The following is a 15,080-nucleotide window of genomic DNA, read 5'->3' as shown; positions in this document are numbered from 1 at the left end:
CTGGTGTGGGATGTTGGTATATAGGCTGGTAACGTCCATGGTGGCTAGGAGTGTGTTGCTGGGAAGGTGGTCTATGTTTTTAAGTTTCCGTAGGAAGTCTGTAGTGTCTTGTACAAAACTTGCTCTCTGGGTGACAAGCGGTTTTAGGATTGATTCAACGAAACTTGATATTTCCTCAATTAGGGTCCCATGGTTGGATATGATGGGTCTGCCAGGTTTCCCTTGTTTGTGGATTTTAGGAAGCATGTAAAAAGTCCCTGGGTTAGGTAGTGTGGGGATCAAGGTCTGTAGTTTTTCTTGTAGTCTTGATGGAAATGATTTGATGGTATTGTTGAGTTTTAATTCAGGGCTTAATACAGCAATCACAGCCCTCCCACCCCTAGCCTTGGCCCCATACTCTGGATTTTGGTGTTGGGCCCTGACTGCATCCCTTGGATGCCTGGCACCCCTTGAATGCCTGGCCCCACTGGGAATGCTGCAGGCTGAAAGAAACACCTATTTTAAACCTTTCCAAGCTGACAGATCCCCATATTTCCTTAGAACAAAACTCAAACTCTGAGCTGCCATTCAGCCACTACTCAAATCCTTGGGTCGGCATGCTGATGCCCGCTATCCAGATCTGCTTTAAAAAACGGGCAGGAGATTTTGCAAACAGATTCAACATTTGAAGTAGTTTTATCCCACAGATTTCAACACAGAATCTTTCTGGTTTGGAGATTTCGGTACTCAAGCTGTGAGGTCTGAGGGAAGGTTATTATTATATGAATCTTTTAGTGCTCTACTGTCATGTTCCCCGTACTTTTTTTTCGTTTCCCTGGCTTCCCTTCCCTCATATTTTCCCATGGAAAACAGGGAAGAAATTGGGGGCTGGGGGGGAGGAGAGAGAAGGATGAGGTCAGGAAAAAGAAGTCTGTTGGGAGAAAGAATATAGATTTGGGGTTTCATTAAAAGAAATAACCTCAGAAGTCAAACTGGTTTATTGATTCTGTGGTTCCCTCCCCGAAGGTCAAGCCTGGACACACCAGACTGGGAGGCTCCACATCTTCCCTTCCTCCTGCTGCACCTGGAGGGCTCCTGTCCTGTGGCCCTTTGCTGGCTGCCTTGTCCTGTCCACCCTGTGCTTCCTGTCCTGTCACCCAACTGCCCAACTCAGGAGCCTTCTGCTCAGGAAAGCTGAGGCCTCTTTGAATTAGTTATCCTAGACGGGGCAAAAGTTATAGCTGTGTTGGTCTAAAAGTACAAGCAGTCAGTGTGCTGGAGGTGAGATCTTTTATTAGACCAACTAGACATTTGAAAAAAATATTTTATTTGCAAGCTTCCAGGCACACACGCCCTTCCTCAGACATTGGAGAAATTGTAAAAACTGTAAATTGTAAAATTTCTCCCAGATAGAAGTAAAAATGCGTATTGCACATGAGTGCTGGAGGGCAGTATAACTTCTCCTGGCTGGAAAAGTCCTTTGCCCTCTCCTATGCCCCAGGAAGGCCACGCGTACCCGAAACCTTGCAAATCAAGATTTTTTTTTTCAGCTGTCTAGTTTGTCTAATAATATAGACAATATATATTATAGTCAATATATAATATACTATTATATATAATATAATAATATATTATATATTATACAATATATAATATAGTCTTTTAATAGTGGGCTCAAGGGGGTATCTTTTAACAGAATTCAAATCATGATACTGAGTTAGAAGTATCCATTTAAGACAAGGTCTTATTATAGTTGAGTCCAGGACCATTTTCTAGTTCATAGCCAGACTAGCAATGTAAAAGCGTAGACAGCTGAACCAAAAATTATTCTAATCTTATCACTAGAACCTTATGGAATACAAGACAGTGCCTCCAGCCCCCTGACTACTTGGTCTACAAAGTGGATCTACCCTGCCTGGTTTCAGCCCCAGAGAGATGCCTACCCATCAGCCAGCCCCACCCCCTGCACCCAGCACAGCCCCAGGGGGAGCAGAACCCCCCGCCCCCAACACCCAGACTCATCAGGCCCCGCCCCCAACACTGAGGGCAAAGCGGGCTGGCGGCAGCGCCATGCTCTACTTAGCATGCCCGTCGGGTGGCGCATGCGCGCCGTAAGCCCTCCAGCATGGGCGTGGGCGGGGCAGTGGACTGAGGCCGGGCGCGGGGGTCCACGCTGCCGCCGCCGCTATGGGCTGAGGGGCCGCGGCGCGGGGGCGAGCGCCCCGAGGATGGAGAGAGCCATGGAGCAGCTGAATCGGCTCACCAGGTCCCTGCGCCGCGCCCGCACCGTGGAGCTGCCCGACGGTAGGAGCCGCTGGCGCCGGGAGGGGGTCTCCGCGTCGGGTCAGCCCGGCGGGTGGCACCTGCACGTGTGCGGGGGTGAAATAATGCAGGGTAATAATCACAGTAATACAAAACGCTTACATCATACAGGGAAGTCACAGTGCCAGTGGCGAGTTCAGCCCAGGACCCATTTGTATGTCTGTCTTCCAGCCGCCTGGCAGGACTCGGTCGCTAAGGACTGTATGTTTGTGCCTTCCTACCCTTTCCCACCCCCCACTTTTTTTTTTTTTTTTTAAAGAGAGGTTGGTAGGCGTGTTAGGGAAGAAGGCAGAATAAAGAGGCAGCTTTGTGGGGTAACTCAATGAGACCGAGGCCATAGTGAGCTAACCTCACACATGGGAGAGAGGGAAGCACGTGCAGAGTTGCTGTCCGGGTAGGGAAATGTACCCAGAGCCGCTGTGCAGGCATGCCGGTGGCAAGGAGTGGGGAGCTGACTGCGCAGCTGGTGTGCACCTCTTGGGGGTGCTCTGCAGGCTCCATTAGTCTTGCTGGTGACAGATGGTGGTGGTGCATAGGGCAGCCCTGATTGGCTGACCCTGACTGCCTGAAGTCAGCATGGGTTTCCCTGCAGTGCAGTGAGGGGTTGGTGAAGGGGAGTGCTCTGGAGCAGCAGAGTCCAGCAAGTGACACTCTCCTGGGGGCAGGGAGAAGGGGAAAGGCTGGGGGACTGTTCTCCTCTGACCGAAGTCACAGCATGGACAGGTGTTTGCTGTCCCAGGAGCAGCTCCCCCGGGAGTGATTTAACTCTGGTTGTGCCCAGGTTATTTTTCTTCCTTTTTGACCCTGGGAGAAAAAGCCTGAACATCTGTACACTTATGGTTTCTCCTGAGAGAGCAGTTACTCTCCCAGGAGAAAATGAATGTCTGTACAAGGCCAGAGAGAGAGAGTATAGGCTTTGGTGAGGTTGAAATTCACTTCATCGGGTGCATCCCCCAAACTCGCTTCTCCACTGGAGTTCATTTGATGAGATGCGTCTGATGCAGTGAACTCGAGTTCACAAAAGCTTGTGTGTGTGCTCTCACACACTTTTATATGGATATGTGTATATGAGTCATATCATCTACCAGATGCCATGTCTCCACGCTAACCAACTCATGAAGTGGCTCTGCTATTCATTTTGCTCTGCATGGGTCAGGTGAGTTTGGCACCCCATAGATTGAAGCTGCTGGTGAGGAAGAGGAGCCATCCATCATGATGCTTTGCAATCGAGGGATATGCCTGAATGGTTTCATGTTCTTTCCTGTCCCTGTCAAGTTCTTCAGGCAAATATATCTGTGTAGAGATACCTATATAGAGATACATGCACACAAATTAATAGATATAGGTATAAAGATAGATACAATGTGTGTATGTATGTAACTGTAGCTGCATGTGTATTACGGGGCAGTGTGCATGTCCGCCTATATTGGGAATCTGGATTAAGAACTGTGGGTATAGGTAAGTGTTAACTGTTGAGCTAAATTTAAATGCTTGCCGAAAAGCACTGGTACTGGTCCATTTCATGCTTTTTCCTCACTCCTTTTTTTTCTGCTTGTTACTCCTGGGTTCTTTTATAGGGAGCTGTTGTGAAGATGCTTAAAATTTGTCTTGGAGACTTAATTTATACTCCAGTTTTTTTCTTCTCTGCTTACGAGGAGGGAAGAGCAAGAAACAGAATCTTTTTTTCAGGTCTTTACACTCTTATTTTGCTAGTCTGGCTTTAAATTAGAAAATGGTCCTAGACTCATTTTTTTTCAAAAATATGATAGGAACTTGTCTTGAATTGATACTTCTAGTTTAGTATCATGATTTTGAATTCTGTTTTCAACCTTTCTATTCCATCTTCAAGGTATGCAAGAAGTTAGAAATCAGTCAGTGCATTCTGAGCTTTGCTGTAAAGAAGAAACAGTAGAAAACCAGCAAGCTTTGATTTTGTTTTGAATGTGCTGGTGGCTAAAGATTCACTGTAGTTTTGAATTGAGCGAAGTCATTCTTCACTGCTCTCTATGAGATGCTTCTAATTCCCCCGCCCCTCCACATACTAGTGTTGTAAGCAACCACTTTGAGTCATCTACTTTATAAAGTTCTAAAAGTGATGTTTATTTATGGCTTTAATTAATTGTTCATATTTGCAAGATATTGCGTTACAGAATTCTGGTGCACGTAGAAGCAGAAAATGGATTATGAAACTATGTAAAAAGCACGATTGATGAGCAGCATGGTTGTAATGCAATTTAGATTTATATTTTTTCTTTTCCATTCATAACTTTTATGTAATTGCTTGCCCAAGAGTGTAGTGCATCTGTTTTATGCTTTAGTTGAAGTGCCAGTGCACTTGCACAAGAATATTCAGAATAAGAAACATTAGCATCTACTTGTTCTGAAGGTGTTAATTCTGATTACTTCATATCTTGTAGTAACCAAATTAAATTGATGGATTAAAAAAAAAAAAAAGAAGAGCAGCCACTTCTGCTCTTTCCTCTCCCCCTCCCCTCTGTGTTTCTCCACGTCTAGATTTATGGTCTCCTCTGTCTTACATGATAAGTATATATTGCCGCTGTCTGTATGATATTCCTCCCTTATGTAAAATCTGGCAGTTGGTTAGACTCTGAGCATATAAGGAAGATCTGCAGTCAGGCACCTGAGAGATCTCTCGATATTCTTAGGAATATCAGTGCAACCAAATACTTTAGAGAGGTGAAAAACAACCCCCCAAAGGCAAATACTATCCTTGGGGAGGGGAAAGAATTATTTGGGCCCCTAACAGGCTACTAGCAGATGCTCTGGAGCCTGAGATTATTCAATTTTAAGGGCATCAGACATCTGCCCCCCCCTCCCCCGGCCCTATGCCCAGTCTGGCCCAGGAGGAGCTCCATGGCCCAGGTGCGTTTGATGCTTCGTACCTAACACATCCCATATCGTTGGCATGCAGTGGCAGTCCCTCAATACAAGGATAATAGTACATGTCCCATATGTGGAAACATGAAACACTTGAAGCCATATATCACATTGATTACTATCCTGATGATACCCTATCATACTATCCCTTCCAAAACTCCTCAGGATCCATCCTGAGGCAACTCAGATTCTTCTCCCTGACTATGTTTGGAAGATCATTCCCCAGCCTCACTCCTCTAATGGGTAGAAACTTTCTACCTTGACACCTTTTCTTTGTTAACAAACAAGCTAAGCACTTTTAATGTTCTCACATAAGATTGCTTCTCTATTCTCTATTGGATGCTTATCTTGCTGGGATCCTATGACCCCAGCTGACTTCCTGCCCTTTGGGCAGGGGGCTGGACTCGATGATCTTCCAAGGTCCCTTCCAGCCCTGATGTCTATGAAATCTATGAAATTCCACTGATTTTAAGCGGCTCTCCTTTGCACCATTCTAGTTTAAATTCATTATTTCTATTAGCCCCCAATTGCTAGACTGTATCCCTTTAAACATATCTTCCACATTAACAGTAGTAACTTTCCCCCTTGAATTTAATTTAAACTCTTAGATAAGAGCAGAAGTATCAAGTATGCAGGCCATATCCAGGCTGGGGAGTCACTATATTTGGCCTGCCAGACTACTGGGACACCAGAAATTGGGGGTGTGGCCTGGTATAGAATCTGGGATACTTGGACTCCCAGGTACATGGTGATTGGCAGGAGGAGGGCAAGGAAGGGCTGTTACAGCCCTGGTCACCCTCTAACTGCTTCACTCTTTGCCAGTGCTGCAGTCCCATGTCTTTGGTTGCTGGTCTGTTGCCACCCTGTGCTGGAGCCACTGCTGCTGTTGCTGTGTGTCGTGTGTCCTGTGCTGGAGCTAGAGGTGCCATGGCACAATGATGCATGCGGCAGCCACAGCAGCTTTAGCTCCAGTTCTGGGTATGTGGAGCCAGAGCTGCTCCTGATGCGTGCCCTGGCCTAAATCTGTCCCAAAAGGACCTCTGTGGCTCAGATCCAGCCTGGGGTACAAAGTGTTTGACATCCCTGAATTAGATAATTTGCGTGGTTTTTTTCTATCGTAGAAACTTTAAAAATCGGGTACTTACTGATGGATAAACTTAATGCATGAAGAAGCTTTTATAGTGACTAGCTCATTTTAATTTCTACACAGATAACGAAACTGCTGTCTACACCTTAATGCCAATGGTTATGGCTGACCAGCACAGGTGAGCCTTCTGCAAGTCTGTGTAAGGTACAGTGGTGTACTGATGGAGGGGAGGGGGCCATGGCCCCTAGGCGCCAGCCTAGGTGGGGGGGGTGCCAGCCAGAGAGGTCACGACGCTTCCTGCATTTGATGTATGCTCCACCCACCTGCCCGGCGGGCTCTACATTTTTGACCTGTTCTGGCCGTAATTCTGGCCACCACCCCTCCCCTGGTGTCTGGTGTGCCGTGATCTTAATTGCCCCGTGGAAGTGGGGTGGGGTGGGAGAGGGGGCACTGCACTGTGCTCGGCTCATTCCCAGGGGCACAAATTTAGGCATGGGCCTCTGGGCACTGGAGACCCACGGTATGCCACTGAGAAGGTACTTCTTAAATTTCCTTACATGTAAGGTTGCAATCACTAATATGTTGTATAAACATTAAAGTGTTAAATTAGTACTGCAAACACTCCACGTAGCACATTCTATAACTTTCTGTGTTTAAGGATATAGGCAGCAGTGTGTCTTGTAGGGTGTAGTTATCTGTCAGAGGTTCTGTTGCTACCATGCAGGGTCACAGAGTCTGTTTTAGGATGGCACTGTTTCCGTGGGCTGGCCCGTCTTAGTATATCCAAGTAGCCTTATAGAATTCAGGCTTATGTGTGGTCTATGTACATACATAAGACCAGAATCTGCTGAGGGAAAGGGGGCTAGTATGCCATTTGTGCTTGGCAGAGTAATGGCATGGCATTCTGCCTCTGTTGAGAGAGAGACAATGCTATGTATAGATAGATATATATGAGAGAGAGAGAAACCATGCCATTTATTCTGCCCAGCACAAATGACAATACTATATATAAATATATATGTATAAATAAATATGAGAGATGGAATAGGTCAGGGGTGGGCAATTAGTTTGGGCGGAGGATCGCTTACTGAGTTTTGGCAAGCCATTGAGTGCCTCATGACAAGCAACCAGGGGCAGATTAATATTAATTTTCTAAATTTTTAGGGGCCCCGTGGGCCAGATGGTCCTGGCGGGCCATGTTTTTCCTACCCCTGAAATAGGTGCTTGAACAGTCTCCCCTAGTGCATGTAGGCTAAGAGTTGGGCAACAAGATTGATGCTTTAGGATTCTGTAGATCAGGAGTGTTAATAATGTGGCCTGCAGGCCATATTTGGACCGTGGAACCATGTCATCTGGCCCATAGGGCTGAGAATTTGGTGGCAGGATGAACAGTGGCCCACACCAATTACTACTACTGCCACTTGCCTTATTACCAAATTTCCAGCCCCACAGGCTGGATGACATGACTCCACACTCTTGTGTCCAGGCTGGAAAGTGACTCTGCTATTCATCCAGCCCCCAGCGAGTCCTTCATAGGTTAGATGAGTTTGACACCCCTGCTGTATATGACGGCTGTTGGTGAGAAAGCAGAGCTGTTCATTATGATGCTTTGGGATTGATATGACGGATACACATGACCAGTTTCATGCCTCTCCTCCGTCCCTGTTGAGTTTTGAAGGCAACTAAGAAGCATCTTCTTACCGTGTTCAAATTTTTCGATTTGTTACTTGAATAGATGTGCATCCTTCTGTACAATATCTTTTTTTTTTTTTTGTCTGATATTATATATGAAACTCAGTTTGAACAGTTGTATCTCAATTAATTCCATGATCTGTCAAGGACTGTAGGATCCTAGTAAAGTTTCACATATTATTCATGCTTCAGATGTCTTGCATTAAAATTGCAATTCAGAATAATATTCCTTCCTAATTTTGTTACATTAGTGCTCTGTTACCTAAATTTGGCATATGTTTAAGAAATTTGCCAGATATATGAATAGAAGTGTGAGAAAAGGAGGAATTGGTTTAGATGAAACTTGCAGTTGTCTAAAGAAAGCCATTATAATGGTGGCCTTAGTCTGCAGTAAGGACAAGATATCCAAAGCATTTCCTCATTCTCCTCAGTTACATATGTACAAAACAACCACACAGTATGGTATACTTGTCCATGCCGTATTGAACTCAGAAGTGGAAGAGCAAGGCAGGCATCCTAGGAGCTGTGGAATCCTGCCTCTTATAACCAGTAAGGGAAAAAGAGTGGTCTTTTTGATGATGATAAAATAGATATATACCTGATCACAAAATAGCCTGTATTGTAATGTGTGTGAAAGTTGACAACCTTCTTTTTTGACTTTCTTTCCTCATTTCTGTTTAAGGTCTGTTTCAGAGCTACTGTCAAATTCAAAATTTGATGTTAATTATGCTTTTGGAAGGGTGAAGAGGAGCTTGCTTCATATTGCAGCAAAGTAAGATTTAATGTGGTGTTTGTGTCTAAGAGATGACATTGGAAAAAAAATACACCTGTTTTCTAGACTTATCTTTCCTTAGTTTCAATGTATTTTACTATTATGTGTTTCTTCTAAAGTTTTCTTAAATAGTTTACTGGTATAATTAAAGTTGATTGTAACATAGAACTGGCCAGACTAAATGCACAATTTTAGTGTAGTGTCTGTCTTCCATATCTTAATGAAAGAAAATGTTGGCTGCTGTTTATTGCTTTGTACTTTCTCAGAAATGGGAATGTTGGGTATGCAGTTAGCTGCCTAGACAGACATTATCTTAATCACTACTAGCTGTCAAAGTTTGTTCCAAAGTATTTGAAGCTCTGCTTATTTTGGTAGTTCTCACAGCCATTTTGTCTAATTGTCATAATATAAAGTGTGTGGGAAACATTCAAATATTTGTTTTTTGTCATGGTAGGGAGAGGTGCTCCCCTTGTCAGCTCTTAATTGGGCAGGGAAAACATTGAGGTTGGGTACTGATTATTTTTAATAATCTGAACTTTTTATATCCAGGCTGAAGTGCCTGCCTGTATATACTAAATGAATCATTTGACATGTTTTTCTAATAGTCAATCTAAGAAATATGTTAATAGATGCATATTTCTGTTTATTTCTCCTCAGGTAAATCTCCATTTTGAGAAACAAGCTTACTAACATATTTAGTAGGAGAGAAAGTTGTTGGAATTGCCTTACAGAAAATTAAACCTTAAATGGATAAACATTCTTTTTAATTTGCTTTATGAATAATTCCAAGATAGTGACTACTTTTAGACTCTCAAAAAAAGCCTAAATCTAGAGCTTGGAGGAGACTTATACTTGGCTAACTTCTGTAACAGGAGCCATTTGAGCACTATGAAAATAGAATATTCAGAAGCAAATCTTTTCAGTAAAATTGTATTTAATCATTGAAAATTGAATTTTTCAGAATATGTTGTTTTTTTTATAAAGCTTGTCTTGTAAGAGAAAGTATAAATAGCTTTCAGAAGCTGTGTTGACACATTTCTCAGAATCTTGTATAACTTATTGATGAAAGTAAATAATTTAGTTTAATTGTGTAAAATAGAATTTGTTTTTTAATGTATTTTGTATTCCGTACCTGGAAAAGTGATTTTCCTTGCCTTACCTGGGATAGATCTCTAATATTTTTTTTCCTCCTAACTACCTTAACTGTTGTCAACAAATAATCAGACAAACCCATTACTAAAGTATTAAACGGTAACTGAATGTTACTGAATTCAGGAATATATTTAGTGTTGTGGATAAATGGACTATTCCTTTAATAATATTAGATGAGAGAGAGAAAATGGAAACCAGAAACTTATTCAGTGTTTACTCCTTCCTGTTCTGTTTAGAATTTTCTTGATGGCAGTTACAATTCCGGAGAGCTTTCAGATAGCACTGGCTAATTTGAGGACTGTGTGTTATATGCTAACAAAACTAGTAGTAAAGTCAAGTATTTGGATGAGTCGTGTAACTGTTCCTCTTTTTGGCCTTGCTTAATTTCATGTGCTTACCCTTCTTGGGAAAACGAAACCTCTTAAACTTTTTATAAAAATAATATTATAATAAAAATTTTTTAGATGTCTGCTGCCTAGTCTGGTGCTGTGAAAGGGCAAGTTGGATGGGGGAAAAATAAGCATAATGTCAAGGAAGAGCAAATTAAGCAGTTTGATACTTCTCTGTACTTATCTAAAACTATTGTATTTACTTAAGTAGAAGATGACTTTGATTATGAGATGACCTCCCCATAATGAGAGTCTATATATGAAAATTTATACATTTGTTATAACTTTCCAGGTATTAAATCTAATTACTGGAGGTATTGAATTTGTCCCCCTTCACTGCTATAGCAGAGAAAATAAATCTGCAGGGGTCAGATAGCCCCTTGCTCTCTGTTTACCCCCAGCTTTTTCCCTTGACAGCCCCTTCCCCCTCTCCTTACTGTCAGACCCTGCTGCCCCTGAGCACAGAAATGAGGCGCACATTTGTAAACAATAACCTTGAAATTAAACACGGCTGTAGCAATTTGATGCACATAGTATCCCTGCACTTATTTTATCCATAACTGATATTACCTTAAAAAACCCAAAAACTGATGCACGTTCTATCACCTAAACATACTTCTGATTTACTTATATGTAGCATAAACGCCAAACAATATTAATCCAAAGCCAAAGACTCGTGATTTATTGCATAGTGTATTGGGCTGGGCCCCAGCAGAGTCGACAGCATTTCAAGCCATGGTGACCCCATGGGTCAGCACTGCTTGGTACGTGCATGAACTCCAGATTACACCCCCACCCCAAAGAATCCCTGTGTTAATTAGCCCCCGCTCATGACTGGAACTGGGTGTTCTTGTCACAAGTCCTGGCATTGTCCAAAATATATATGCAGATAAAGCTCAGGGCATCCTGGTTCAGCTTTACCTCATGGAGGGTGGGGCCACAACTAATCATGTGTGTTTGGTTGAGAGGAGGGGCAACAGAGGGATTCAGGGTGAACTGTTTGGGGCCCTGTTAGCATTTAAGACTGGTGAAAAAACAGGAATCATTGGAAAAGTGAAAGAAAGGTACAGCCCAGCTGTGGAAACAAAGAGGAAGTAAAAATATATGCAGTGTTGTGGCTCACCAGGATTTGAAAATGAGTTGGCACTGAGGGCAGCTGTGCTTAGAGGGCAGTATCATATGTCTTATTCAGATGGGCTATGCTAGTCTATTCTTGTGGTAGGTTCAGTTCTTCCCTAGCTTGTTTTTGTGGCCATATGGCTGAGGGCAAGTGAAACTTGGGGGCAGCCGAACCCCAAGTCTCCAGGCTTGGGCCTGCACGTAGGATGCCTGCCAAAGGATTTGGAAGTATCTGAAGCCCCAGGCTGGGGTGGAAGATACTTGCTGGTAGCAGGGCTAGATATGGTTCTTGGATGATTCAAATGGATTTAGATCTGATCTGGTTAATTTGACATGGGACAAGAAACATTTTCTTTTAAAATAAAAAAAAAAAAAAGAAAGTTTCAATTAAGAACCAATGTGGGCCAAGTGTTTTACAGTCATGCTCTGTGTTGGCTGCATTTCATCAACTTCATAGTTGGTTTCTATTGCTGAGCACATACTGCTTTTGACAGCAGTGTAATCATAGACAGTGTATTTAGCAGAATTTCCTTGTATGCAGTTACAAGATGAGGGGCTTTCCCCCCCACCCATGACAATGGGGGGGGGGGGGGGAACCTAATCTTGTAGCTGAGTAAATATGGTACTTGCATTTGAAAGGCCCCAACAGTTACATTAAGCTTAGTAAGTTTTCTTCTGTAAATTTAATCAAAACACTTCAGTGCAGTGTCTTTTTCTTTCTTTGTTTTAAATCAAGGGGAAAAAAAGATATACAGTCTGCATTTTGTGCTGGCTTTAATTTATGGAAATGAGTGAAGTTGGATGCAAATGTGTATTAGGGCTAGTTTGGCTTTTAAGCCTCTTGTCCGCTTGCTATGACTCGCTGTAAATTCATTTGATTGAGATTTTTGTGCGTGTATTGTATGTATATGTATATAACTTTTTTTTCTTTCTGTCTTTCTTTTCTCTATCTCTTATCAGCTGTGGGTCAGTTGAATGTCTAGTTCTGTTGTTAAAGAAAGGGGCAAATCCCAACTATCAAGATATCTCTGGATGCACACCACTTCATTTAGCTGCAAGAAATGGGTAAGGAAAATAATTACCTTCTGAAAGGCATCACAGACCTAGTTAATACTATTCTTTTTTCATGCAAGTTAAATTGTTTTTTTTGCTTTTCAATTTTGAAAGCAAAACCATAGAAAGTGTATTTACCTTGAGCTTGTGTGTGTAAATTTGTATTTGAAAGAAGATAACATTAAATATTAATTGATATGTAAATATAAGTAATATGTGTGAATTGCTATAACCATTTAAGCACTTTTTTCTAATTACCAGTTTAACAGTTGAAGAAATTGTTAACAGGTCTTGCAAAGAATCACAGGTGTTCACTACTGTAATAGTTTGTGATGCTCTTAATAAACCAGGTTAATGAACTGAAGGAGTAAAGTGTGAATTGGCTTATTCAGGATCTGGAAAAGGAAGTTGAAGTGGTTTCACATTTGAGATTGCTACTAAGTTAACTGTGTTCTCCATAGGAATTGTCTTCAGGGCAAGAAAGACTAATATTACACGTGTGTGTGTGTGCGCGCATGTGAGTGTGCATTAACAGTATAAAACAAGGCTTAGGCTTGCTGCTGCTCTTAATATCTGGTATTGGACTTCTCTGGTAATTCTGTTAATGGCTGAACGTGTATATTTGGCCTGCTTGGGAGCAGTAGAGCTCTAGAATGTTGACTTATACCTTTCCACTTGATCTGTTTGCCCTCTCTATACATGCTGCCTTGGTGCCTCTTCTATGTCACCTTTTTATGGCTCTCGTGACTGATAGATTTCTTCTATAATTGCAAAAGGAAAAATATGCATGAAGTCTCTCGGTTGTTCTCAACCTTTTTGGATTCAGGGCATCCCTTGGAACATGCCAGCTCTTAGCTTTCACTCATATTTTTTTTTTTTTTTTTTACCCTGGTGAAATAATAGAGTAATTTTTCTGTTGAACAGAACTCAGACTACCACAGGTCAGAATGTTTTTGATACCAGGGATTCCTCTTTGACAGCTTTCAGTATTTTGTGAATCATATAGGTGTTTGCTCATCCAAGAGTGGTAATATTGCGCAGCACCCCTTTGCATCCATAAAAGGATATCATAGGACCCCATGGTACTGTGTCCTGATTTGAGCATAATTGCCCTAAAACGGTGGCTGTTAGTAATATGCAAGTGCATATTACAGTTGATCAGCAGAGAAGTGAGACTAAATATACATAACATGAACAGAAAGAAATCTGGAGGGGTCTGTTGTAATAACTGTATTATTTTCATAATGGAATGTGACTTTTCAGGTTGTCTTTAAACATAGCTGTAATATTAGCAGCAATCCTAGAGTTGGGTTCTATTTTAAAATGTGTTATGGTTGTTAATAATGACACTATTACTAAAATTCCCGTGAAATTATCTGATGTGCCTGACTTCTCTTCTGTCATCAGTCCTGTCCCCATCCCTCTTTTGTTTTTGTATGCTGTAAGTTGTTCAGGAAGTGGATTGTCCATGTCCCTATCAGGGTGGATTTGATTTAAATCAAATCGATTAAATCATGGTTTAAATAACATTTTAACTCGCTGGTCAGGAAGCTTTGATTTAATCATTGTTTTCTACAAAAAGTGCATTCTTGTTGTTTGGTATCTTTTATTCATTCAACTTCTTGAAACTTTGCACCTTTACAGACAGGTAGAGGCTTGACTGTGTGTACACAAACTTGCAGAGAGACAATAGGGCTGATGGGTGGGTAATCCGGTCTATTATCTCTCATCTCCTTATACTGCTGTTAACAAGGATGTTATCTCTGGAGACAACAGACTCTCCCTATGCCTGAAGAAGGGTGTTTGTGCCCAAAAGCTTGCAAAGAACACATTTTCAAACTATTTAGTTGGTCTAATAAAAGATATCACAGTTACGCCAAAGAACTTTATCTGCCTATGATATCTCTGGAGATGCTTCCTTTCAGTTCTCAAACCGTGGATTTGCATCACAGAGATGCTTAATGGGATCTTCTAAACTGAGCACTGAGTCCCATTGGGTAGAGTGGTTTTCTTTAATCTTTACTAATCTATAGAGGAGCCTCTAGGAACCCCAGCAATTTGGGCCCCTAATATATTCCATGGCCTGTTGTGACCTATTTATAAAACTTTTAAAAAGCTTACATGAATATAGTGTCTCAAATAGTATATAACTAGAAGTTATAATCTCTGTTCCTTGATATCTTTGAGCTTTAGTGTATTTTAAATTAAAACCATCTATATATAAAGTTTATTTTTTTTTAAGCATCTTAAAGACTAAAAAATATTTTTATCGTATTTTTTATGTAATTACAAAAAAATCCATTTTTATATATTTTTAAAAATAATTGGTTTTTATCCACCCACCCTGGTGTCTATTCTGTGTATTACATCTTGGATGCTACTCCTTATATAAATCATAGCAGTGAGTACATTACCAAAAAGCTTTCAAGTGCTGGGGGTCTTGAAAGGTGTCAATCTCTAGTTCCAGTTAACACTGATGAAATTCTTTACTGGAAAAGGAGAAAAAAGGAGGTCCTAAATTTTTATTACCCCTAGGTTTTCCTAGTTAAAAATACAGTGGCATTGTCACTTGAGGGACCATAAGTATTGTCAAATGGAAATTTAAATGTCCAGTTAG

General features: G+C 41.6%; 1 protein-coding gene across 2 annotated transcripts in view; it reads left to right on the top strand.

The window, feature by feature from the left end:
• The first annotated feature begins 2,084 nt into the window (after nucleotides 1–2,084).
• Nucleotides 2,085–15,080, top strand: part of HACE1 (HECT domain and ankyrin repeat containing E3 ubiquitin protein ligase 1) — an 83,071-nt gene continuing 70,075 nt past the window's right edge. For both annotated transcript variants that reach the window (XM_025199239.1, XM_006019801.3), the window contains exons 1-4: nucleotides 2,085–2,283; nucleotides 6,410–6,464; nucleotides 8,661–8,750; nucleotides 12,371–12,475. In XM_025199239.1, the coding sequence (XP_025055024.1) occupies nucleotides 2,208–2,283; nucleotides 6,410–6,464; nucleotides 8,661–8,750; nucleotides 12,371–12,475 (326 nt within the window). In that variant the 5' untranslated portion in view covers nucleotides 2,085–2,207. The remainder of the gene's footprint in view (nucleotides 2,284–6,409; nucleotides 6,465–8,660; nucleotides 8,751–12,370; nucleotides 12,476–15,080) is intronic.

This window comes from Alligator sinensis, unplaced genomic scaffold (assembly GCF_000455745.1).
Source record: "Alligator sinensis unplaced genomic scaffold, ASM45574v1 scaffold313_1, whole genome shotgun sequence".
In the NCBI taxonomy this organism is placed as follows: domain Eukaryota; kingdom Metazoa; phylum Chordata; order Crocodylia; family Alligatoridae; genus Alligator; species Alligator sinensis.
This window is presented reverse-complemented; position numbering and strand designations above follow the sequence as displayed.